This window comes from Adiantum capillus-veneris, chromosome 17 (assembly GCF_014529385.1).
Source record: "Adiantum capillus-veneris isolate H3 chromosome 17, ASM1452938v2, whole genome shotgun sequence".
Taxonomy (NCBI): domain Eukaryota; kingdom Viridiplantae; phylum Streptophyta; class Polypodiopsida; order Polypodiales; family Pteridaceae; genus Adiantum; species Adiantum capillus-veneris.
This window is the reverse complement of record NC_140947.1, coordinates 73,026,439-73,051,243: the sequence shown is the minus strand read 5'-3', so window position 1 is coordinate 73,051,243 and position 24,805 is coordinate 73,026,439. Positions and strand designations below refer to the sequence as shown.

The following is a 24,805-nucleotide window of genomic DNA, read 5'->3' as shown; positions in this document are numbered from 1 at the left end:
GCAGTGAATGGGGTATTCATGTGCACACTCTCCAGAAGCATGGGGTCTACGTTGGTCATGAATGAAAAATTTACTTCCCCACCCCCCTCATTTACATCGTTAGCTCCATGTTCGGAGCGAGTGGCTCTACTAAAAGTTTCCTTCAAGAGCTAAGCACGCTTGGACTGGATCGTGGGCCCATGGCATGCATGTCTTGCCTTGAGCTATCGAGATAAGGCATTGGGTAACTCTCCATGACGTCGTAGTCAAAGGAAGAGTCAGTAGATGCAATATGTGGGTCCTAAGTGGTACTACGTTGGGTTCCTGCTCAGAGCCTAGAGCCTAAGGTGGAGGAATAATGAGTGCCCGCGTAAACGGAGACACTTTCTATGTGCTCGTCCTCTAGCACACGACCAGAGCATAGGTGCCTGTGACCTAAACACTCTAGAAGTGTTGGTGAGTGCCCTTGAAGGCTGCTCACCTAGATTTTTGGGCGTTAGCAACCCAAATTTATCCTCAATTTTTTTGTTTCTATGGTGTTTTTTTCAAACCAAGCCACTAAATATTGTGTGTGATAGCTCAAAATGGGCGTCTTGGTTAGAGGGATGTGCTGTGCTTTACAACCCCCGATGCGGTTACGTACAACCCTCAAAATCTTAAAACTAGTCTTTTCCTAGGTAGGGAGAGGGCTAGATTTAGTAAGTCCAAAGGGTGAGTGTGAAGGGGATGGTTGAGGACTTGAGGAACTTGTCCCACATGCCCTCCCTTCACTTGAGGTTCTAGTCTTTATACATAAATTAATGTGTATAGCATATCATAAGACTAAGGACTGAGGTCTGGGTTTGGGCCTGGGCTTGGGAAAAGATCTCGATCCCTTCCTTTTATAATAATATTTTTTTATTTTCTTTTTTGTTTTGGGTTTCCTTTTTGGTCTCAATATGTCTAGGTGTTTTTTTTTTAACTTTTTCAAAATTCTTCTTCTGAGATAATGTGGCCGTGTGGATGTCGAGCTTCCACGCGCACAAAGCAACTCCTAGGAGCTCTGTCTAACCTCCTTGCAGCTAATTAACACTAACTACCTTTTCTAACACAGTACATTGCACACTCACAGACAATCAACTCTACTGCTCACTGTCTACTCTACTTCTCACTGTCCACACTCACTAACAAATCTACTAATGCCTGCACATTATAGATCTTGCAAAACTAACAAAAACAAGTACAATGCAACACTAACAGAAGCTTACAGCCACTAATCGAAGCTAACAAAAACTTGCTAATCTGCACATTTGCAGCCACTTAACGGTTCCCACACAACTCAACAAAAAACAAAAAACAGATGGAAGAAAGGCTTCCAGAGGTAGCGCTGAGTACTCCTCAAGCTTAATGCAAGGCAGTCCCTGTTAGTGCCTGATGTGTCAGGGTTCTTATCTTTTTGGACTTTTAACTAAGGTATTAGCTTTAAACCTTAGGAGCATGTTTACACAAGGACTTTATGCCTAGGTAGTTTGAAATAGCCGAATGGTCATATGGCGAGGAGCAATTTTTGGATGTAACTAACCGACAATTTGCAATTTGCAGCTTGTAGTTTGCAGTCTCCCTACAGTCGTAGTGTTGTTTTGGGCCTGTAGTTGGATGATGATGATGAACACAGGGTAGCGCAATACTTTCTCTTGCTTAGCCATGGTCTCTTGTGTTGACACAATTATAGTTTTCATGGTGTAATGTGCAATCACCTGTAATCAATTTCTTGTATTCTATATGTGGTTTGCATTGAATATCTGTTAGGGATGTAAACCCCTAACACTTTGGCGATCCTGCTGGCTTTGGCCATGGTGCTAGAGAGGAACGAACTGGGCAAAGGAGAGACATTGGGGTCGTTTGCAAGTTCTTGACTATTGAACTTCTTGTTTAGATTCCTGCTTGTTTTTGTTGTGGTGCCAAAAATGGCACGACCTAGAAGAGAAATGTGTTTAGGGTTCTGTTCATTTCCAAGTTTTTGTTAATTTTTTGATCCTTGACAGCATGCAGAAAGCAGTTTGGAATCTACAGTATGTTGTTTGTAGTCTGCAGTTTCAGGCAATGTGCAGTCTGCAATTTGCAGCTTGCAGTTAAACTGTTTACATGCTGCAGAATACAATTTTTCGGTTTGCAAAATGGAGTTTCAGTCTTTCAGTTTACAGAATGTAGTTTGAGGTATTTCAGTTTGCAATGCAGTTTAAGCAGTTTCAGGGTTTAAAGAGGTACAAATGCTCTTTGTTCTTTTGATGTGTATTAATGGCAAAGAAGAAGAAGACAAAGTGTGCAATATGTCAAAAGTATGAGCACCGCACAAAGGAATGCCCTTACATGTGCAAGCCGTCAAAAGGAAGATGTATGTGTCAAATATTGTATGCATAAATTGTGCAAGAAGTTGTATCGGATTATTAGATCTTTTTGAGATGCATCAGATCATGAGGAACTATGTGATGCACAGGAGGATTTGGATGATTTTTCTAATCTTCTTGACAAGGCAAAAGACTGGTATGAAGGTCGTGAAGGAAAAGAAGAAAGTCGTGCTCTAGTATGCGCAGGATACAGATGTTACAAGAAGCAATTGAAGGCTTGACAGAGAAGTATGAAGATCAGTTTCAGGAGGAAGACGAAAGTGATGAGTGGGGAGTTACAACACCAATGTTCCCCTTGGTTGGGAAAAATCAGGTACAATCATATTTAACTTGTCCAAATACACTTGCTATAAGTCCCAAATCAATGAAAAAAGTTCAATCACAAAGCCAACCTAAAGAAGTCAAGAAGGTGATGTTGAAAAGGGGAGAAGAAAAGGAGCATCTTAAGAGCCAAAGAAGCCAAAAGGAGCACTTAGTATCCCAAAACCACACTCCAAATAGACTCAAGGGTTTGCAGGATGCTGAACAACTTGAATCGACAATAGATAGGTATTTGCAATTAGGTCAAGAAATTGAAGACAAAAGAGGGCCTAAAAGTATGTAGGGTCTTAAAGAAGACATGCACATTCTAGTAGAAGATATGCAAATTTCTAAGGGCATGGAAGGTTCTGAAGGCATGCTTGTTCCTAAAAATTTGCAGGAAATTGAATTTGTGAAATACCAAGTTACTGTTCATGATGTAAAGACTTTATATTTGCAGGAGACTAAGAGAAAGGTGTAGCTCATGAGCCAAAGGAGAGATGCCTTCACCCATCTAGCTTGCAAATGTAGAGACTTTACATTTGATGGAGTCCAAAAGATGTTGGTGGAAGAAAGAAGAAGCCAGGAGTAGCTCATGAGCCAAAGGAGCCAAGAGGACTGCCAGCTATCCCCAAACCTCACATCAAAGAGACTTGTATTTTTGTGAGAAGAGAGCAAGAGCTACCCAAAAGAAGAGTTGGCGATTGAGAAGAAGGGAATGCAAGTGGGAGTGAGCCAAAGAAGCCACCAATATCCCATACAAACCCATATACCAACCTTGGACATCAATCTTGAAGAGGTTGAAATTCAGAAAGAGATCAAATTACATTGTACTAAACGGGAAGTGACGCTTATAGTTGAAGACATAATGTGTGCTGATGATGTGATGAATCATTTTTTGATGTATCTTGATGAGGATTATCTTGCAAGTGACAATGCGGAAGGTGTTTATGTTGATGGAGAAGTGTTTTTTGGAGTTTTGAAGAGTGAAAACCAATTTCCAAGAGTGGATATGATTCATTCAAGTTTTGAAGACAAAGATCTTGACTTTCAGGTCCTTGAATTGCAAGTTTTAATATCAAAGATCCCTGAATTACAGAGTTCCACAATACAGGTCCTTGATCCTAAGATTACAGATTTTCAAAGAAGTTATGTACCTGAATTTGATGAACAAAGTCTTGTTATTTCTCAAGCGGAGATGATCCATAAGCTTTCTTTGGTGTTGGATAACGAGAGGTATTTAAATATGGTTGCGGCAAGTGAAGCAGTTTCCAAAATCAGTCAACTTCAAGAAGAGAAGGCGTCATTGATTGTGGAGATTTCTCAGGTTCGAGCGGAATTTGACTTGCATATTTCTTATTGTTATGAAGTTCATGATGCTCTTAAGCAAGTTGTTTTGAAAAAGGATAGTGAAATTGAGGATTTGAATCTTCAACTTACTCAAATCAACAATGTGGAGTTTTCTTCAAACCTTGATGATATGGAACATGTCTTGAATGATTATGTTGTCATTAATAATCTTTATGATGTCGATGCTTTTACAAATTCAATCAAGGAGGTTGGAAGTCCATCTTTTTCCAATCAAGTTCAGTTTTTTGATGATATTCTTGATTATTTATACCAAGTTTCTGATGTCAATGGTGTTTATGATGCTGAGGAGATGGTTTTGGCTGATGATTATGCAAGTATATTGCAAGTTCTTGATGATGGTGAAGTGGGTTTTCCTAAAGATGGTTCTACATTTTTATGTGATGGAGGAGATGATTTTGATATTCTTATATCTCATTGGTTTTATCTCTTCATGCTTGATGACATAAGGGAAGTTGTTCAGGGAACACAAGTCAAAAGTTTTCAGTTTTAGGGAGATAGCATCGATTGGAGAGATTTGTAGCTACAAAGTGGATTTCTTTATTTTTTTGAGAGAGGATGTGAGCAAGCCACATTGGTGGTCTTTTTATGTGTGAAGGAGAGCTCAACTTCTTATTTTCAAGCCTTGAATCAGATAAATTTGATGAAGAAGCGGATCAATTTTGGTATTTCTTGAATCAATATTTTCAGGAAAATCAATTATTTTGGCATACGTAGTCTAAATCAAGTCTCCCAGTGTTTCATCTACATGCAGAGATATTGGATATGTTCAAGAGGCAATGTCTACTGGTTGCAAAGTTTTCATCGTACCTTGAATCTTTCTTTAATCTTTTTGAAGAGAAACCTGAACCTGACCCTGAACATGAACCTACTAATGTGTTTAGTAAGCCATACCAGGCCTTTGCTGAAGTAGAGGCTAAGGAAGAAAATATGTTGTTGTAGAGGAAGTTCAGTGAACTGAAAGGTCATTTTATACAGTTGAAGTATAAGGGGGAACAAAAGGTTCATGACCTACCTGAACCAGGGGGTGTTGAATGTGAAGTGATATTGATGGATAATGCAGATCGGGAAGTTCAAGAGTAGTTAATTGAAGATACAATTGCAATCATGGGATATGAGAATGAGGCAGAGCAACAGCATGTTGGGGAGGCATTATTGAACACCGTCGAGGAAGTGTTGGGTAATAAGAACATTGAAGAAACATACAATGGATGGGGTTGAAGCTGAGATGGAAGTAAGTATTGATGCAAAGGAAGAAGCCAAAGATGAGAATTTGTTTGTGTAGAGGCAGTTTGATGAACTGAAGAAGAATTGCACTGGTAGTTGGAGCAACAGAGGAGTCATCAACCTGAACAAGTGATTACTCATACTGATATTGATATGTTGGATAAAACTGAAATTGAAGTTCAGGAACAGTTAACTGAAGGTGCAGTCACAGTTCCAATTGCAGTTGCAGATAAAGAAGCATATATTGCAAGTGGACAACAACAGTTTAAAGATCCAATACTGATTATCGTTGAAGATATACTCAGTAAGGAGACTATTGAGGTTACAAAGGAAACAACTGAAGCTGAAGTGAATGCAGGATTTGGTGAAGATGGTAAGGAAATTGCAACTAAAGGGGAAAGTTTAAAGAAGCCTGAAGTTAAAGATCATGTTGATGTTGAAATTTCTGATCAAGGGATGGGTTCTCACAATGTTTGAGAAACATTGCCTACCAGGTGTGCTAGGTGTTAGTGCTTGATGTGTCAGGGTATTTATCTTTTTGGACTTTTAACTAAGGTCTTAGCTTTAAACCTTAGGAGCATGTTCACGCAAGGACTTTATGCCTAGGTAGTTTGAAATACCCGAATGGTCATATGGCGTGGAGCAATTTTCGGATGTAACCAACCGACAGTTTGCAGTTTGCAGTCTCCCTGTGGTCGTAGTGTTGTTTTGGGCCTGTAGTTGGATGTTGATGATGAATACAGGGTAGTGCAATACTTTCTCTTGCTTAGCCATGGTATCTTGTGTTCACACAGTTTGCAGTTTTCATGGTGTAATTTGCATCACCTGTAATCAATTTCCTGTATTCTATATGTGGTTTGCATTGAATATCTGTTAGGGATGTAAACCCCTAACATTCCCCGACAATGGTGCCAAAAATTTGTGCTTTGCTGCACATGTTGAAGGCTGGGAACTTGCCTGTGCACTGTGTGCGAGCCTCGAAAGGCTGCAAGCACACAACTAGAGAGTCCTAGCAAGTTCAAACAAACAATGGTGTGTCACTCACCGCTCAATGCTTTCGTCGTGAAGGATCCTGTGCTGTGAAGAAAGAAGGAGCTGTCGTCGATGCGCACTCAATCGTCGATACCGCCGCAATGCTCAATTACGCACTCTCTCTCTCTCTCTCTAGCATACACACACACACACACATACACACATGAGCACACGAAGGAGAAGGAGACAGAGATGGAGCAAGAGCACTTCTTAGCTTATACCTCAAAGAATGAGGACTTTAAGGTCAAATGGACCTTTTATAAGAGTTTGACCCATTCACACATGGGCGCCCACCACAATGGCCGGTCGTTGCAAAACTACTGTAAAAATAAGATAAGTGGTGTGCCTCTCATCGACGATCACCTACACACCTATTGGACCGACAAGCCCGGTCCATGACTCAATCAAATAAATAATATGCGTCCGTCGAAGGTGACAGGGTGTCCGTGAGGGTTAACAAAAACAGACTGCCCTTGCACGTTGGCTGCAATTCCCACCGGCCTCTCTATGCCTAAACCTACTAATATATGGGTGTAGTTGGTTATTACACCTGTGTAACACACACGAGGTCTTTGACTTGAGCAAAAGTGAGGCTAGCAATGATAGTTATACTGAGAAGATGTGGTGATGAGCGAAGTCCATGACTTGGTTATTTTGAGTAGCATAGAATCTTTTGTGGCTACATCCCATAGTTGCTTCTCGTTCTTTTCCTTGTCTTATACCACATGCTTTAAATTTCACTTGACAATTGTATATAGTCCCACTTTCGTGAAAATTTCTTGTATTCTTCTTCATTTTTTGCTACCTCCGAACTCAATTCCTATGACTTTAGAAATTTCTCCGCTTCTTCTTCATGTTTTCTTATACTACTCATCTAAACATCGTTACATGTGTGTGTACTATTAAAAAGATTGTTCAAATAGGTTGTAGATCCTATTCAACATACAAGATCTATGACACTTTGCAGTGCCAATAAGTTATAAAGATGAACAAATTATGCATAATATTTAGGAAAGAGAAAAGAAAGAAAATTATGTTAAGTACACTTTCAAAGGATTTCTACGCCATGAGAACAAGAAAAATGGGAAGAGATTATGGAAAGAGAGGACCATAACTTAGCTCTAGCTCTTAAAGCTCTCCATATCGATACTTGAATTTGTAGGAATTTAAAGCATTGCTTTGATACCACTGCTACAGACGGGTGCGTAGAGGGCCTGCAAAATATAGAAAAATAACATGCTAGAAGCCATAAAACAACATATCTGCATACCTGACGAATCGCACATGCACATAATCGAAGCTATACACGATTTGAGAGAGACACAGAGCGAGTCAGAGCACAAAAGCACGTGTCAATGCACCTCCCAGTTACATAGGCACGGAGAGGTAAGAAGAGAGAAGAAGGACACAGACACTGAGTGCAATCTCCCCCCTTGCAAAAGTGAGCATTTTCCTCTTGCACGTAGTTATTTATAGATTTCTTGAATGCTCAAAATGAATACAAATTTTTGGCTTGGACATAATAATGACCATAGCTCATGAAGAGCACTAAAATAATGAAATGTCCATAAGTGTGCTATCCTTTCTTATAGTCCATAGTTCACTTATGCTTTTGCCACTTGTCAACTGCAAGAAATAACTATCTATTAATTTCCATTACGGATGCGGCATGTAAACTTTATCTCAAGAATTCTGCTATCATGCTTTGCATCAACAAAGACTTAGCATGCTTCAACTTTGGAGAGTTCTGCAAAATTCAATGAAACGTAGAATTTAAAACTCTAATATGAACTTACTTATTGTCTCAAAAAAGCCCTGATTGCGGCAAGTCTTGCTTTGACACCACAATCCAGTCTGGGAACCACTCCCTTCTTGGCTTTGAGTTTCTTGTGTTCTTCCTTTGCTTGCAAACTAAGACAACCTTGGAGTCAAGTGTTTTAGTATTTTGAAATTGCCACAAGCTTGCTCAGTGATTTTACTGCAGAGTGTAAGTGGAGCATTGCTTCTTGAGATTCCCAAACTTTGCATGGTGGTATTGCATTTGCGTAGGGTGGTCCATGGCTTTTGGATGGTTTGGCCTTGCTCCTCTTTGAATTCGATCTTGGTCTAGAGTTTTGAAGCTCTTGATACTTTGCCCACACCTTGTATTCGTGAGGAAAGCTTTTGTGCACACAGAGAGGTGCATCCATGAGTTTTGCATGCATTATGCCTCAACAAAGGAGGAGAACATGTTGAGGTTAGAAAGACTTGGGTTTGCATGCAAGGTTGCATGCCATTTCTCAACAAGGTTAGCATGGAACGCCATGCTTCTATGTGTATTGCCTGGGTACAGCCGCTTGCACACACCTTAGTCGTGAAGTCGTCATGCACGAAATGATGCATGATAGACTTGATGGAAGTGCCCCTCCAATTGCATCAACTTTTGCCATTGGAGTCACCTCCAATTGGGCCCTATAAGCTGATGCAAGCCCATGAAGCTCTCCGTGGAAGCTTCCACACTGCTGCTTGGCTTTTTTAAAATATGAGCGCCCAAAAAATTTGGCCATAAAGCCCTAAGTGGGAGTTCTTGACGTGAATGAGAGAGAAAAATTGTGGCACATTTGTTGCTGACAACAAGGTGAAGAAGCATTCATGGCCGCCTCCACAACCTTAGCTTGCAGTGCTACAAAAACAAAAATGCTTCCTTGTTGTATGACGATCCTTTTCGGCATCACTCCCTTCTCGTATGGTGCAGGTTTGCCATGACACTTGTTCCTTGTAAGGGCCATGTCCCGCTATAGTCTCGACGCATGCATGCTCATGCACATGCAAAAAGCTCCAAGACCCTCTCCTTCTCCCCAAGAGCTAACATGCTTTATACTAGTGAAAGACCATAGGGAACTATGCATTCTTATCTCCACCCATCCGTAATCCTTTTTAGGGCACGTGGCCCCTCTTTACGAGACCCTTGACAACGCAAGCTAAGCCTATGGCAATGCCCCTTGGTCCTACCATTGACCTGATAGTCTCTGGAAATGCATTGATTGCATGATATGCCTAACAAGGGCAAGATCATGACGCTCTGAGTTATTCTACGATAGCCAAATGGTTGAGTGTCCCCTGATCAGTTGGACACCTGCTGGAGAAAGTTGCCCCCCCCCCCCCCCCCCCCCCTCCCCCCCCGCGGGAGGCCATCCTCCACTTTTGGCTGGGCAAATGGCTGCCCGCCACCTCGGCATGGCCAGCCACCCGCTCGAGCAACCCCGTCGGTTCCAGTGTTCGAACGTTAAACGTTTGGATGGCTCTTTCAGCAGGCATTCCACATGACACCAGTCTTTGCGGATGGAAGACGAGGAACAGGTGGCGAAGGAGGTGAGAAGGCAGGGTGGTTTCGAGTATGTAAGGCTCGCACAGAGGGCAGCGGAAGGTGATGATCTGGCTGCAGAGGCAGCTCACGATATGGCTTGGGAGCAGCTGCATTCTGGTCCTTGGCATGCCGTGCACGACGCCTGGCGTGACGCATACGCCCTTTCCTGTCTCCGTCTCGCCACACATCGTGCACATGATGCACTGCGCCTCCTCGACATGGGCCTTTTGATGGGTGGCCCCCTTCTCAAACCTCGCCTTCATTCCGCAATTGCAGAGGCACAGCTCCAACAGCAGCAGCATCACAGAGTGCTGCATGGCAATGATATTCTGGACTCCGGTGAAGATATGGTTGATGATCAGCATGTCAATGGGGATGTTGATGCTTCTGGGCATGCACTTGACACTGAACGGAGATGTTCTATCGCTAGTGATGATGGCTCAGAGTTAATCGTGCACTCCAATCCTTTTGAAACTCATAGTCAGATATTAGCAGCCACAGCTTGCAACCCTGCATGCCAGGTTGGCAACATGCGTTGGTTCTTTCTTAGGGAGGTCGTGTGATTTGTTTAATTGAATGACGTATTCTTGTTCTAGGTGCCCAAATCAATGCTTCCCTGTGGATCATTTTGTCATCAAACAGTCGTCAGGAAAAAGCTTATACCAATGGAGGAATTTATCTGTGATTATTTTATACCCACTTTGCCTGTCATCATTTTAAATGCAATGACACACTGGCCTGCAATCGAAAAATGGAAAAATTTGGATTATTTTAAGGATGCTCTCGGAAGCCGCACTATTCCTGTGGAGGTTAAGGCTCACAGCCTCCTTGTGTTGCTCTTTTTAATCTCTCTTTTCGTCTTATGCTGACCGATGAGAGCCTCTTTTGATAGGTTGGGGAACATTACTTGGCTCCAGGGTGGAAGCAAGAACTCATGACTATGGAGCAACTGCTTCAAAGGTTTCAGTCTCCAGCAGGTCACGCTTCTGAACGGCCTTATCTTGCGCAACACCGACTTTTTGAACAGGCTCGTGCTTTTGCTAATTTAAATGTCTGTTCTGGCAAGTGTAGGCATTTCAACTTATTAAAAAGTTTTTCTGTTTCAGAGTCGCTTATTTTCCATGGCATACATTGGCAGATACCAAAATTAAAAGAGGATATTATTGTCCCAGACTATTGTGCAGCTACTGGTGGTGAGCTAAGAGCAGTGAATGCCTGGTTTGGCCCAAGCGGAACAGTGACTCCTCTTCATCATGACCCTCACCATAATCTATTGTCACAAGTAAGTTACTGTTTCTTCTTGTGCGCTCGGAAGGAGTCTTAATAACTTGCATGTTTTTTGCTGGTTTACAAGTTATAATAAGTCACAAGTCGCTTTAGCTTGTGTGGGAGAGCAAAATTTAGTTGTGTCACGAACCCTAAGCCTAACTTTAATTTTCTGCTCTTCCTACTTTTAAGATGCTTTTTTTGTTTATTTTTGCAAAGAAAATATTCTTCTACCCTAAGCTTAACTCTAATTTTCTGCTCTTCCTACTTTTAAGATGCTTTTTTTTGTAATTTTTGCAAAGAAAATATTCTTCTTGATCAATAACTGAGATTACAAATAGGTTTCATGATGAAAGGAGAAGTGCTATAAATTCCATGAATTGAGGAGATGCATTTTACCCCCAAAAAATGTTTAAGCTCCCAGTGTTTCATTATATACTCATGACCCTAAACTACTTAAGAATTTTTGGAGATGACCGATAATTTTCTAGTGAGTTTTGATGCTGCCTCATAAACCCGTCCACAAGTTTTTGGAACTAACTCACAAACTCTTCTCATTATTGTTTTGCCATCATAAGAAAGGGGATCTGACTAAGACTCTGTTACGTTCCCAGACAACAGGATGGGCGCTTATGTCCGGCCAGTGTGAACTGATCGTGCATGTGAATGCACCCTTAGTTGAAGGGAGTTTAAGAACGGTGCTATAAATAGGACTGTGAGCCATCTTGTGTGATCACCACACTTAGACTCTAGGCCCTTGGTAGCTCTACCCATACACCTGCTTGGTGCGGGTATGGGACACGAGCCCTTGCGGTAGAGGCTAGCCTGTTAGCTGCAGGCTCCTAGGCTATGGCTGGGAGGTAAGTCTGATGCTCGCTATCTATGCTTCTCTTTGTGTGAGTATGACTTGTGTCATGTCATGTGTGTAGGATGGATCCGGCGAGAGGCTTGTGTCATGGCATGTGTGCAGGATGGATTCGGCGAGGAGCGGAAGGAGTGTGAAGAGACCGCCATTGACTCTTGGTTGGCAAAATGGACGGCCTACTATGATTTGTATTATTTTACTAATGCGCAGTGCATTGGTTAGATACAACTTATGCTACAAGGCAAGGCCTACACATGGTGGGCAGGGTGACGCCCACAACCAACGACTTGGGCAGATTTGCAAGCGGTCTTTTGCGCTCACTTCGTGCAAGTGGACAAGACCGAATGCTACAAGCTGTTCAAGTTGGAGATGGGAAAGAAAGCTTTGGACGCTTACTCATAGGTATTCAAGGCATAGTAACAGGGGACGCCCTTTTTCGGGCTTCCCGTCCCCACTTTTCCGTCCCCACTTGCCGTCCCGCTCTCTTTTTTACACTAAAAATCCATTTCAGCCCCGTCCCCCGTCCCCCGTTCCCCCGTCCCGGAATGCGTCCCTTGTGACTATGATTCAAGGACCTCGTCCACAAGGTGAAGGCCATGGAAGACCCAAAAGTCATTTTTCAGATGCTGTATCTATTCGGATTGCCACCGGCATAGCAAAATGAGGTATTGTGCAATCCCGTTGCATCATTGGAGGCCGGGGAGTGACCCAGTAGCGGGGGAGACGGCTAACCACGACACTTCTTCGCCAAAGTTTAAATGCTTTGCTCCTCAAATCAGTCGACTGCACCTTTGTGGAGGAGAATGGCAAAAGCAAGGCTTTTTGTGCCGAGGATCAAAGAAGAATCGATGCTATGATTGCCATCAAACCAGCCACTTTTGTTGCTAAAATAATTCTAAATGAATTATTGGATTTATAAGTGAGAGGGTTTTTCTCCCTGGAGACATCCGAGTACAGATATTTCTAGTGCATCATTCATAGTAATGACGGGAGCATTGTGAAGGGAAATATTTGTAAGGCCACTAGGAACGAGTACTTCTGATGTGTCGCATCGGATGGGTGACAGGGAACATCGGGAAGAAGTATTTGACCATCCGGGAACGGACATCTCTGGTGCGTCATAGGATGGGTGACATAGAGCATCGCGAAGGAGATTGTACCGTAAGTTTGGCAGGAAAGGACTAGGTGAGGGTATTTCTGATGCGTGACAAGGTGGGTGACGGGGGCATTGGCAAGGGGATACTTGAAACAAATGCAGGGAGTAACTCTCCCGGCTACACAGACCGCCTACAGACACGCGTCGGACGAACCACCCGACCATAGCCACCATTCTGCAGCTCCCCGTGTTGGGGCAGCGTCTGAGGACATAGGCGTGCACCTGTAAGACCGAGCGTCCCATACCATAACATATGAAGGAAGAGCCAGTTTATAGGCAATTTGGCCAATTTTCTTTGTGATCAAGAACGGACCACAATATCTAGCTGAAAGCTTATAATGCTTTCCCATTCGCATAGTCTTGGAATCCTTGGGTATCTTTAGATAGACCCATTGTCCCACCTCTAGAGTCCTGGGAGACCTCTTTTGATTAGCATAAGTAGTGACTCAATCTTGAGCCGTTCTTATACTATCCTTAGCCAGTTTGAGCATTTCTTGCATGTCATACAGGAAATCATGAGCTTGGCGTTCCTTGACTTTCTCTAAGCTAATAGCAATCGGGGATTTAGGCTCAAATCCATACATCATCATGAATGGGCTAAATCCAATAGCAGAATGCTTGCTACTATTGTAGGCAAACTCTAACTGCGGAAGATACCTCTCCCAATCAGACTGCCTGTGAGAGACATAGGCTCTCAACATGTCCTCTAACGTCTGATTCATCCTCTCGGTTTGTCCGTCGGACTCAGGATGGTCAAAAGACGACATACTCAACTTCATCTGAAGATGAGCAAACTCTCCTCGCCAATCGGCCATTGAACTTAGTATCTCATCACTGACGATATCCTCTGGCAGACCATACAGCTTATAAAGCTGATCAACAAATAATACTGTCAACTCATGGCTTTTTACTGATTGACAAATAAAACCGCCAACTCATGGCTCTTTACTGTCGACTTCGTTGATATAAACTTCGCCATTTTTATGAGTCTATCGACCACAACCCAAATAGCGTCATTGGCCCGACTAGTATTTGGCAAACCAATGATGAAGTCCATGGAAATACTCTGCCACTTGGCATCTGAGATTTTCAATGGATGTAGCATGCCAGCTTTCCTAAGGCGCTTTGCCTTATTAACTTGACACTGAGCGCATCTCTTCACATAGCTCTCTATGTAAGAGCGCATTTTTGGCCAATAGAAATATTGCTTGACCAAAGCCAAAGTTCTCTGGATGCTTGGATGCTCAGCGCTAGGAACATCGTGGCATTTGCACAAAATTCTTTGTCGAACCTCATTGATTTTCGGCACGCAGACTTTAGCATTTCTGAACAATAGTCTACCTCTAATGGAATATTGTCACTGTCTCGTCTCTCCAACACGACTCACTTGGGTCTTCGGATCACCCAAGCCTGTACGTCACTCTCTTGTTTTTGTTAAGCAGGATATGCCTCATGTATCTGTTTCACTTTGTAATCAGATTTCTGTGAATAATGGTGCAATACCAGTTGCTACTGCTTTGGAAATGTATAAAGATACAAAGTCTTCTGATGTTGACTTTTATCAATGTGTCTCATCTGCTTGGTTTAATATATTAGTGTTTGATACTTCTGTCACTGAATTTCATAAAAATGTTTCATGTTCTTCTGTTGAACTTGGGGATTCCGACGAATCCAACCTTATCCGAGAAATCATGACTGATTTCAAGGATGTTTTTCTCGATGATCTACCTCCCGGCTTGCTGCCTTCGAGAGGAGTAGATCATGGCATTGAGTTGGTGGCTGATAGTCAGCCCTTCTCAAAGAAACCCTACGGTTTAGTAAAACCGAGGAGGATGAGATTTAATGGCAGCAGTTGAAAGATTATCTCGACAGGGGTTTTGTTCGGCCAAGTAAATCCTCGTGGGGAGCGTCAATGTTACTTTCTCGAAAGAAGGATAACACTGTGCGCTTCCATGTGGATTACAAAGGGTTAAATAAGCTCACTGTTAAGGACAAGTATCCGCTTGCGTGTATGGACAATCTGATAGATCGGCTCCATGGAGCACTGTATTTTACGCAGATAGACCTGCGATCAGGCTATCACCAATTACGGATCAAACTAGAAGATGTCCTAAGACAGGTTTCCATACACGTTATGGTCACTATGAGTTTTTGGTCTTGCCTTTTGGTTTGACCAATGCTCCAGCTACGTTTCAGCAGATGATGAATGATCTGCTGAGACCGTTTCTAGGCAACTTCGTTGTTGTATTTCTCGATGACATCTTGATCTATAGCCGAAGTTTGTTTGAGCATTTAGCGCATATACGCGTTGTTCTCGAAGTACTGAGAACTGAGAAGCTTTATGTTAAGGCTTTCAAGTGTGAATTCTTCAAGAAAGAGCTTCTGTATTTGGGTCGATCAGTACACCACAGATCTAGATTTTTTTGATGTGTTCACTCAAATACAGAATGGGGAGGTAGTAGCGGGATATTCCATACAGGATGGCTACTTGATGAAGAAAACGATGTTGTGTGCTACATAGCCGTTGAGGGAAAAGGTTCTAACGGAATGCCACTGTCCACCTTTTACGGTCACCGCGGCATTGAGACCACCTTGAAGGGTGTGAAGCGTTATTTCTTTTGGCTGAGACTCAAGGACGTGGACGATTTTGTACACAATTGTTTAGTATGCCAGAAGGTCAAGTTTGACAGGCATAAAGCACATGGATTGCTACAGCCTTTACCTATTCCCACCTGCCCCCGGGAAAGTATTTCAATGGATTTCATTTTTGATCTCCCGAAGACACAGAGTGGGCACGATGGTATCTGGACTGTTATTGACTGATTTAGCAAGCAAGCTCATTTCATTCCAGTGAAGAAAATAGTCAAGCTGGACCATTTAGCGAGACTGTTCATTGCCCAGATATTCAGATTACATGGCATGCCTGAGACAATAGTCTTTGACAGAGATCCCCGCTTCACGAGGTTGTTTTGGAAGGTTATTTGGGAGAACATTGGCACACGGTTGCAGTTCTCGTCATCTTTCCATGCGTAGATAGATGGCAATCTGAGATTGCAAATTCAATCGTACTGGATTTATTGAAGTCTTACATATCTGATCAGAAGACTCCATGGGAAAAAATTTTCCCTTGGAGGAATTTGCCTACAATAACACGATCCACTCTTGGACGGGGAAGGCGCCATTTGAGATTACAGAAGGTGCTACGAAGGTTTCACCCTCCCTTAGCACGAAAGATAATATTTTTGAAGCCGACCAGTACACGAGGGACTTGGACACTGCTTTTGCCAAGGTCCGAGAGGCTTTAGCGAATCTTAGGAAAGACACAAGAAGACAGTAGATCGACACCGTCGCACTTTGAAATTAAAGAAAGACGATTGGGTGCTCTTACGTTTTGAGAAGGCACGCCTAAGAAAGAAAGGGAAAGGAGCGGCTTTTTCCAAAGCTTAGCATGAGATACTATGGACCTTTCCAGATAAAAGAAAAGATAAATGATGTCTCCTTTAGACTGAAGCTGCCCGATACTTGGAGGATTCACATTGCTTTTCATGTGAGCCTCTTGAAGCCTTTTAAAGGCTATGTGCCCGATGATGGGGAGTTAGATAAGCAACCCGAAGTGGAGGAAAGTGAGGAGATACTCGTTCTAGAACAAATATTGGCACATGAAGATAGAAAGATTAAAGGTAAAGTGATTAGGCGGTTCTTGGTCAAATTAAAGAACTATCTTGCATTGGATGCGAAGTGGATGGAGGAGGAGGACCTAGCAAATACTCCTCAGATGGAACTTTACCTTGAAGCATTCGGTTTAGCATAGTTTACTCCGATAGAACCCCGATTTTAGCATGGGTGAATCTAGTGCAGCGGGCTTGCACAAGAGGGGAGTCGCTCCGCTCCTTTGTCAACGGATTACACCGTTGATATAGAGTCATTGATGTCCCTTTGGGTTTCAGGGATACTGTTGGGCTGACAGTATTCTGCTGTATGACTTTATGAACTGGAATTCCCGAAAATGAAAATGATACTGATAGATTTGCACTTGACTTGTTGAGTGCAGGAACTGAAAGACGAAATGATTGCAGCATTTCGGTCTCATAAATCTCTATAGACATGATTGCAATATGGATTAGTTAATCGGGCATCTGTGAGGTCCCGATTGGATCTAGATGCGATTACTAAATACGTTGCCGATTAATCATGGTCTGAGATTTGGAATGAATTTGAATGTGATTTGTCGTGCGATGTCGTGTGATGTCAAGTGATGTCCTGTGATGTCCGATGATGTGATTGTTGATTGGTACATGTGCTAGATGTGTTGTGCCTAGTGTGTCGATACTAATAGCCAGTGTTTGCTAAGACAGTTTATGGCCTCTGTTTGTTTTGCAGGCGGTATGTCACAAATTGATGACGTGGCAGCAGGCCCCGGACAAACACTCTGTTGGCTGTCGTAAAATGCGCCACAGGCAAGCTGTACAGACCACCGCTGACTGCTGATGTGGCATTTCCGCAAAACGCGCTGACCTGCTGACGTGGCAGAGCGTACAGATTTTCGCAAATAACGCTGGCTGATTTTTGGACAGCTTTGGGCATTGTGCTTTAATTTTGAGAAGCTTTTGGGATAGTTTCTTTTGAAGTGAAAGCTTTTGGGGCAGTTGCTTTTGAATTGAAAGCTTTTGAGTTTAATGCTTTTGGGGCTTTGCTTTTGGGCATCCCTTGTACTTATAAATTAGTGGGCAGGGCTTCACTTCTCAGAGCATCTGGACGCAGAGTTTGAGAGTGAGCACCTACCTGCTCTCTTGTACTTTGAACACAGATTAATACAAAAAGAAATACCGAAAGGGGCGTTAGTCTTTTGGGCCAATACCTCTTGGCACGGAACTACGCCGGGCCGTGTCGACCTTATTGTGAATTGTGAACTGTTTTGAAGTGAATCTCGCGGTAGAATCTTGACTTGGGGTGTCCAAGTTTGTTACAATATGGCCAAGAAAGTGAATCTCTTCCAAGAAGAACTCACTTTTCTTAGGATTAACAAGCAACCTGTGAGTGCGTAGCTCTTCGAAGACAATGGCCAAGTGACGCCTATGCTCCTCTTCATTCTGAGTAGACTATCATGTCATCAAGGAATGTGCCAACAAACTTTTGATGTGGGCGGAAGATCCGATCCATCATCCTATTGAACGTAGCAGGAGCATTTGTAAGATTGAACGGCATCACTAAAAACTCATACAGACCAAATGTCGTCCTAAATACAGTCTTGGGCACATCCTCGGGCTTGATACCAATCTGATGGTACCCACTCTTAAGGTCTATCTTGCTGAAAATTGCAGTTTGTCAAGAATATCATCAATCCTTGAAATAGGAAACCTGTTCTTGATGTTATTCTTATTCAACGCACGGTAATCAATACACATGCGCCAAGAGCCATCCTTATTTTGCACTAGAAGCACTGGGGAGCAAAAGGGTGAAGAACTAGGTTGAATCAGCCCTTTCTCTAACAGCTCCTCTACTTGGCCCATAATCTCTTTTTGTTGAGCCGCAGTAACCCTATACGGAGGCCTATTTGGTGGGCTACAACCTGGCCCCAAATCTATGGCATGATCCTCAAGCCTCTCCGGCGGCAACTGAGACGGTAATGAATCAGAAAAACAGTCACTAAACTCTCGCAAAAATGCTGACCTTTCTTTGTCTAACACAGATAAATTTGATCGACAATTATTTGAAACATCACGTGCAAAAACCAAGTACGCAGAAAGATGATTCTTAATTACAGAAGTGATAGCCGAAGCAGATACAATAGGGACAGACTCCCCTTTAAGCTTTACATCCTGGATGTGAGTTTTGCCCCTATGCTGTATGGTGATCTTTTTGTTGAAGACATCTAACAATCCATGAATACGGAACATCCACGGGATTCCCAACAGCGCATCACACCCTTCCAGTGGCATGATATAAAATTCCTCTTTATGACTGAATATGCAGACGCAGCTTTCCAATGAGGAGTAACACACTCTGAGTGGCGAGGACATGTCAACCCTGCCTCTGCTGTGTACCCCATCTCTTCAGCTTTGATGCCCAGCTTGATGGCCAATTTTGGTGAGATAAAGTTTGGTTTAGCACGTGGATCAAAGAAGATAAGTGCTGTCTGGTCCCTGACTTTACCCACGCTCTGCATAGCTCATGGCATCTGAACTTGGCCTATCACCCACCATATCTGGCACTAGACCTTCCGTGGGTTTAGGCTTCTTGCCTTTCTTGTCCTCTTTGCCATTCGAATCAGTTGGTCTTCTTCTTTGTGGACAATCTGTAGCAAAGTGACCAGGCTGTTCGCATATGATACATTTGTTCTCATCCATTAAAGCCTTCTTTTCCTCGAACGACTTGCGCACAAAAGGCTTCCTTTTCTTTTTCTTAGCCTGTCCTTCAAAGGTCTCGACTGAGGCCTTGCCTTTGTTTGCCTTTTCTGATCCCTAGGACGCTTCAGGAGGCACTTTCACAATGGGCTTCTTTGCTGAATTTTTCTTTTGCTGACCCCCTTTCATGTTGCCCGGAAACCCACTATCCTCTCCCTTCAACAAGGCAAGACCAGTGTTGGCAACTTCCATAAGCTGAGTGAGGGTAGCCACTCTGTTCTTTGTAGAGTAATCTGAAAGCCCTTTAGGCAGCCCACAACAATGCTTCTCAATCTGCTCTGTCAGTGGCACAAACCTATAGGAGGTTACTGAGAGCAACGCTTTATAGAACCTCCGATTGTACTCCTATAGGCTCTTGCAAGTAGCCGCAGTGAGTTGGTGTCAATCCGTCATGACATCGGCTTGAAATTCATTTGACAACCACACAGATGCAAACATTTGCTTGAAGTATACCCATGTGGTGGGTGTCTGTCCTTGCATCAATAGTGTCGTCCACCATGTAAGCGCATTGCCTTTCAAGAAAGTGGCAACTTTCCTGATCTTAGAGGCCTTTGTAAAATTCCCCCTTGCTTAAGCTGTATCAAACTACTGGAGGAAAGTAAGAGCCTTTGCCTTATCCTCAAAGCTGCTGAAAATATCAAACTTCACAGCTGCACCACCTTCTTTGTAGGCTTTTGGCTTTTCTAGTGCTCCCAAATTGTCATAGGGAAGCGTTTGCAACATGGGCACTGTAATAGGGATCATCGGCGCCCCTTGGCCATTGACATTTTGCGTCATTCGTGCCATATGTGGTTGCTAGTTGGAAAAACCAGCCATGCCAAAATTGCTCTATTGCACCCCTAACTGGCCCTGGTTGCATTGAAACCCTTGCTGCATGCCAATGTTACCATTCATGGGGTTTGGCATCATGCCCTGCATACCCCCAAACACTTTCCTGGCATATATTGCTGGTTTCCAGGCGCATAACCAGCCATGCTTTGAAACAGTGATCCACCCCCAAAATACCCAGGATGTACTGTGGGCGGTGGAAAAATCTGTTGCATAGCTTGAAAACTGGTTCCTTGTCCATTTAATGCAACATGTGGACTCTGAAAGGTGGCTGGCTGATGTAAAGCCTATGGAATAGGCGTCCTAACCACTTGTTCGTGGATAGAAGGAACTTGTCTTGGAGCCCCACGTGACTCCACAACATATGAGTTGCTCCCGGCCTTGTTGGGATGCACAAGGGACTTGGGCTTGAGCCTCAACAGGCTCTACTGCATGAGACTGCATGAGACGGTTTTCTCGTCTTCTGTGGTGCTGGCAGCGCTTGCAGAGATTGTAAGGTGCAACGGAATGAATGTTTGCGCTTTGCTCAAGATGAGTGCTCTGAACTGTGCTCAAGGTTCCTTTTGTTCTTATGGAAGGGAGAGCCTTCCGTTCTTAATAAGAGAATGCTATGATCACAAACAAAGTGAATGGACACTATGCGTGCAAGTGTATGAGACTGAGAGATAGAGAGAGAAGAGAGATACGACACCAGAGACGTTGTAAAACCCTCCTCCGAAGGCCCCACTCTCGTCGGCCAGAGTGGTCTACTTATGATTGCACAATCTGGTACAAAGTGAATGCATGTGACTGATGCAAGTCTAGGCTATGTCGACGATGACGACGGGGATGGCGACACCGACCTAAGGGCTGAAATCTGCAATCTTTTATCTGCTGTCCAAAAACGCTATGGGCTGAAATCTGCTGATGCCGAAAACACTAAGGAAAACGCTGATTTTGCGGGTCTTTAAGGCTGAAAATCTGCACTTCCTTAGGGCTGAAACTGCAGGTTCTTAAGGGCTGAAACTGATGGTCCTTTCGGGCTGAATCTGCGGTTGCTTCATGGCTGAAAAACGCCAGCTATAGTGGAGGGCGATCTGGGTTGAAAACGCTAGGGCTGAATGTGTGTGGGCGATAATCCTCCTGATGGAAAACGCTAGGTGCTGAGACTTGCTAGCGATGGTACTTGTTGGAGAAAACGCTAGGTTGAGTCCTTGCTTGCTTGGAGGGAAGACCACCAGGTTCTTGCTTAAGAAGTTGCCTGCTGAGCTTGGCTCCTGTTGCCTCTCTGCCATTTAGTGGTAGTCTAGGTTTGCTTATATACGAACTTACTCAATTTTGCCCTACTTACTTTCCAACAAAAGTCACTTAAAAATAATAAGTGAAAAATGTAAAAAATAGGTACAATAGGCTAAATGCACTGGAAAATTCCCCTGAAGGATTCTGATGGGAATGCTTATGATCATGTTGTGTTTAACCAGAGGATATGCATCTACACTAAGTGTCTGGGCATGCACGGTCTGCGAACAGACTAACAAAAGTGCCAGATCACTAGCTAATCTAGACTGACTGGACTGACTGAACCCTTGTCGTGTTGTAGCTTGTCCACGGACACATAGGGTTGGATGTGTCACGTGACATCCCCTCCTTTTCAAAGTGAGGTACTTGTACCGAACTGTATGGCGTCGAGGGAGATCGCCAATAGCATCCGAAATCCTGGAAAGGACTCTTCGTTGGCCCACTCTGATGTGTGGGTCGTGCGATACTTGAACTTCATAAAGGTCTGCAACGCCTGCTTCTTTGGGCCGCGCCGAAAGCGACAAAGTCTTCTGTGGCTCCTTCAATGCTTCAACTTCGTCGAGAGTTATGCTTCTTTCTTCTTCAAGAATCTCCATGTCTAAAAATTCTTGAAACCATTTCCAACACAAAACCATGAACATACCTATTCCATGTAAAGTGAATGGAAAAACTGTGTCTTCTCTAAAGACTGTGTATGCAATGTAGAACAACATAGAGACGGAGTGACAAACTGTTCATCAAACACATGCAAACAATGAGATCGAATCTTTCTCTTTTGAGCTAAAGCAATCAACTGTGGCAGTTCACAACGGAAATGCCCATGCTTGGTGCTCATACTTTCATGTGCTCTTTCTACAACTGTGTCGTGCCAATGAAGAGACATGGAATGTGAGTTCCTTGAATGCATACTTTTCAGCTCTTCATGAATAATCCGCATACATCCGTGCTCATCCATGAGTTAAACGTGCTCAACATACAATATGTCATGCCTAGGAAAAGGGATCACATATAGACGTTGACTAAAATATAGGAAACGATCATGAATGAAACACTCGAACAATGCGTGCGAATCAATCATGCGAACACATAATACTTCCTGTGAGGGGTCTTGGGACCTAGGCTCGAGAGCCAAGATCACTTCTTCTTGAGGGGGTTCTTTGGACCTAACCCTCCTCCGAAGGCCCCACTCTCGTCGGCGAGAGTGGTCTACTTATGATTGCACAATCTGGTACAAAGTGAATGCATGTGACTGATGCAAGTCTAGGCTATGTCGACGATGACGACGGGGATGGCGACAACGACCTAAGGGCTGAAATCTGCAATCTTTTATCTGCTGTCCAAAAATGCTGATTTTGCGGGTCTTTAAGGCTGAAAATCTGCACTTCCTTAGGGCTGAAACTGCAGGTTCTTAAGGGCTGAAACTGATGGTCCTTTCGGGCTGAATCTGCGGTTGCTTCATGGCTGAAAAACGCAGCTACAGTGGAGGGCGATTTGGGTTGAAAACGCTAGGGCTGAACGTGTGTGGGCGATAATCCGCCTGATGGAAAACACTAGGTGCTGAGACTTGCTGGCGATGGTACTTGCTGGAGAAAATGCTAGGTTAAGTCCTTCTTGCTTGGAGGGGAGACCACCAAGTTCTTGCTTGAGAAGTTGCCTGCTGAGCTTGGCTCTTGTTGCCTCTTCTGCCATTTAGTGCTAGTTTAGGTTTGCTTATATACAAACTTACTCAATTTGCCCTACCTACTTTCCAACAAAAGTCACTTAAAAATAATAAGTGAAAAATGTAAAAAATAGGTACAATAGGCTAAATGCACTGGAAAATTCCCTTGAAGGATTCTGATGGGAATGCTTATGATCATGTTGTGTGCAACCAGAGGATATGTATCTACACTAAGTGTCTGGGCATGCACGGTCTGCGAACAGACTCACAAAAGTGCCAGATCACTTGCTAATCTAGACTGACTGGACTGACTGAACCCTTGTCGTGTTGTAGCTTGTCCACAAACACATAGGGTTGGATGTGTCACGTGATAGAGATTCCATATTCTGCACCAACCGAGATAACACATTCACAGCAGCAACCAACTGTGTCCTGACACATCCTCGTCTAGTTGCCCAGTCATATACCCTTGACCTTGTGGAGCATTCATCAACAAAAGGTGTAGTCACGGGTTGCCGTGAACTCTCGCCAACCTTGAACACTAGAGGAATAGCCCGTCTGTCCTGTGAAGAGGAAAACCCTCTTCCTTGGTGTCATTTGTCCTGTGAGCCATAGTGTAATTCCAAGTTCCTGTGCTCTCCGTCTTCGCCGCAAACCAACCAAGGCTCACTCTTTAAGGAAAAAGTGCCCGGCGACGGAACCATGAAACCGGCCTGTAGGGCGGTAAGACTTTAGCTTTCACCCGATTTTTACTTGATAAACTTTACTTGACTTTATGACACAGAGGAAGACTTCACGAATAGACCTTTGACTGGAATTAACACTTCACACAAAGCACGGCCTGGGAGCTAGAGTGCTTCCAAGCATCAGTAACACCCTGTAGGCCCCAAAGACTGGCGTCCCTTTCGGTATTTCTTTATTCTTATATAACTTGGGAGAAAACCTGCGAGTTTCTACGAGATGTCCTGCTTTTACAGGGCTGAAAAAGGCCTAGTCTAGCCCGATTTCAGCAGCATAACCGCAGTAGGAGGCTTCACAGACAAAATCCCCATGCCAAAGGTGATTTTCCTGGCACATACAGACACTTTCTCAAACCTGCCAAGAATGTGCAGCACGCTAAATTCTCTTTTCTCTGTCTTAAAAATGCACCGGACCACTTGTACATTGACCCCAACGCTTCCCCGAAGGTTCAGGGGGTATTAGGTATCAATTAGGGTCAAAACCCTAAATCTGCAAAAATACACAGCAGGCTGTAATTTACTGTTCTGGGATCCTTTTCGCATGCCGGTCGCATCTGTAGCTAGCCCTCGAGCTCCCGCACCTATAGGGCTACTTGCCCTTTGAATCGGACGAGATTTCTCACGTGAAATCTCTCCGAATTCACCTGTACTTGCGAGGGATTAGCAACTAGCTAATCCAGTACATGTGCAAGAGGCTCTTGCCTTGACAATCGCGCATGAACCCACCCAACTGTACATACAGATGAAAAGCCCTCAAGCGGGGCATCACATTTCTGTATTCAAAGGGAAGAGAGATGCACGAGAGTGGAATCATCGTGCTACATGGAGCAAGGGAGAAGGCAAGTTTTCCATTAAAGGTGTGATCAACTGCACCCACTACTCACACACACAGTAGCACTTATATGATCAAAATCAGCCTTCTCTCACAAGTTTGGGTGCCCCCTCTTCATGTAAGCTGGCAGATTGTTT

At 43.6% G+C, this 24,805-nt stretch overlaps 1 protein-coding gene across 5 annotated transcripts in view; it reads left to right on the top strand.

Moving 5' to 3' along the window:
- Nucleotides 1–9,454: 9,454 nt before the first annotated feature.
- The window catches only part of JMJD5 (2-oxoglutarate (2OG) and Fe(II)-dependent oxygenase superfamily protein), a 29,337-nt gene continuing 13,986 nt past the window's right edge, over nucleotides 9,455–24,805 (top strand). For 2 of the 5 annotated variants that reach the window (XR_015184877.1, XM_086487008.1), the window contains exons 1-4: nucleotides 9,460–10,160; nucleotides 10,236–10,448; nucleotides 10,532–10,666; nucleotides 10,778–10,921. Coding sequence is in view for 2 of the 5 variants with exons in the window: in XM_086487008.1 (XP_086343134.1) it covers nucleotides 9,615–10,160; nucleotides 10,236–10,448; nucleotides 10,532–10,666; nucleotides 10,778–10,921 (1,038 nt within the window). In the remaining 3 variants the exon portion in view is untranslated. Of the gene's footprint in view, nucleotides 10,161–10,235; nucleotides 10,449–10,531; nucleotides 10,667–10,745; nucleotides 10,922–24,805 lie in introns of all 5 variants that reach the window. The other 3 variants (XR_015184878.1, XM_086487009.1, XR_015184879.1) reach the window with 3 other exon arrangements.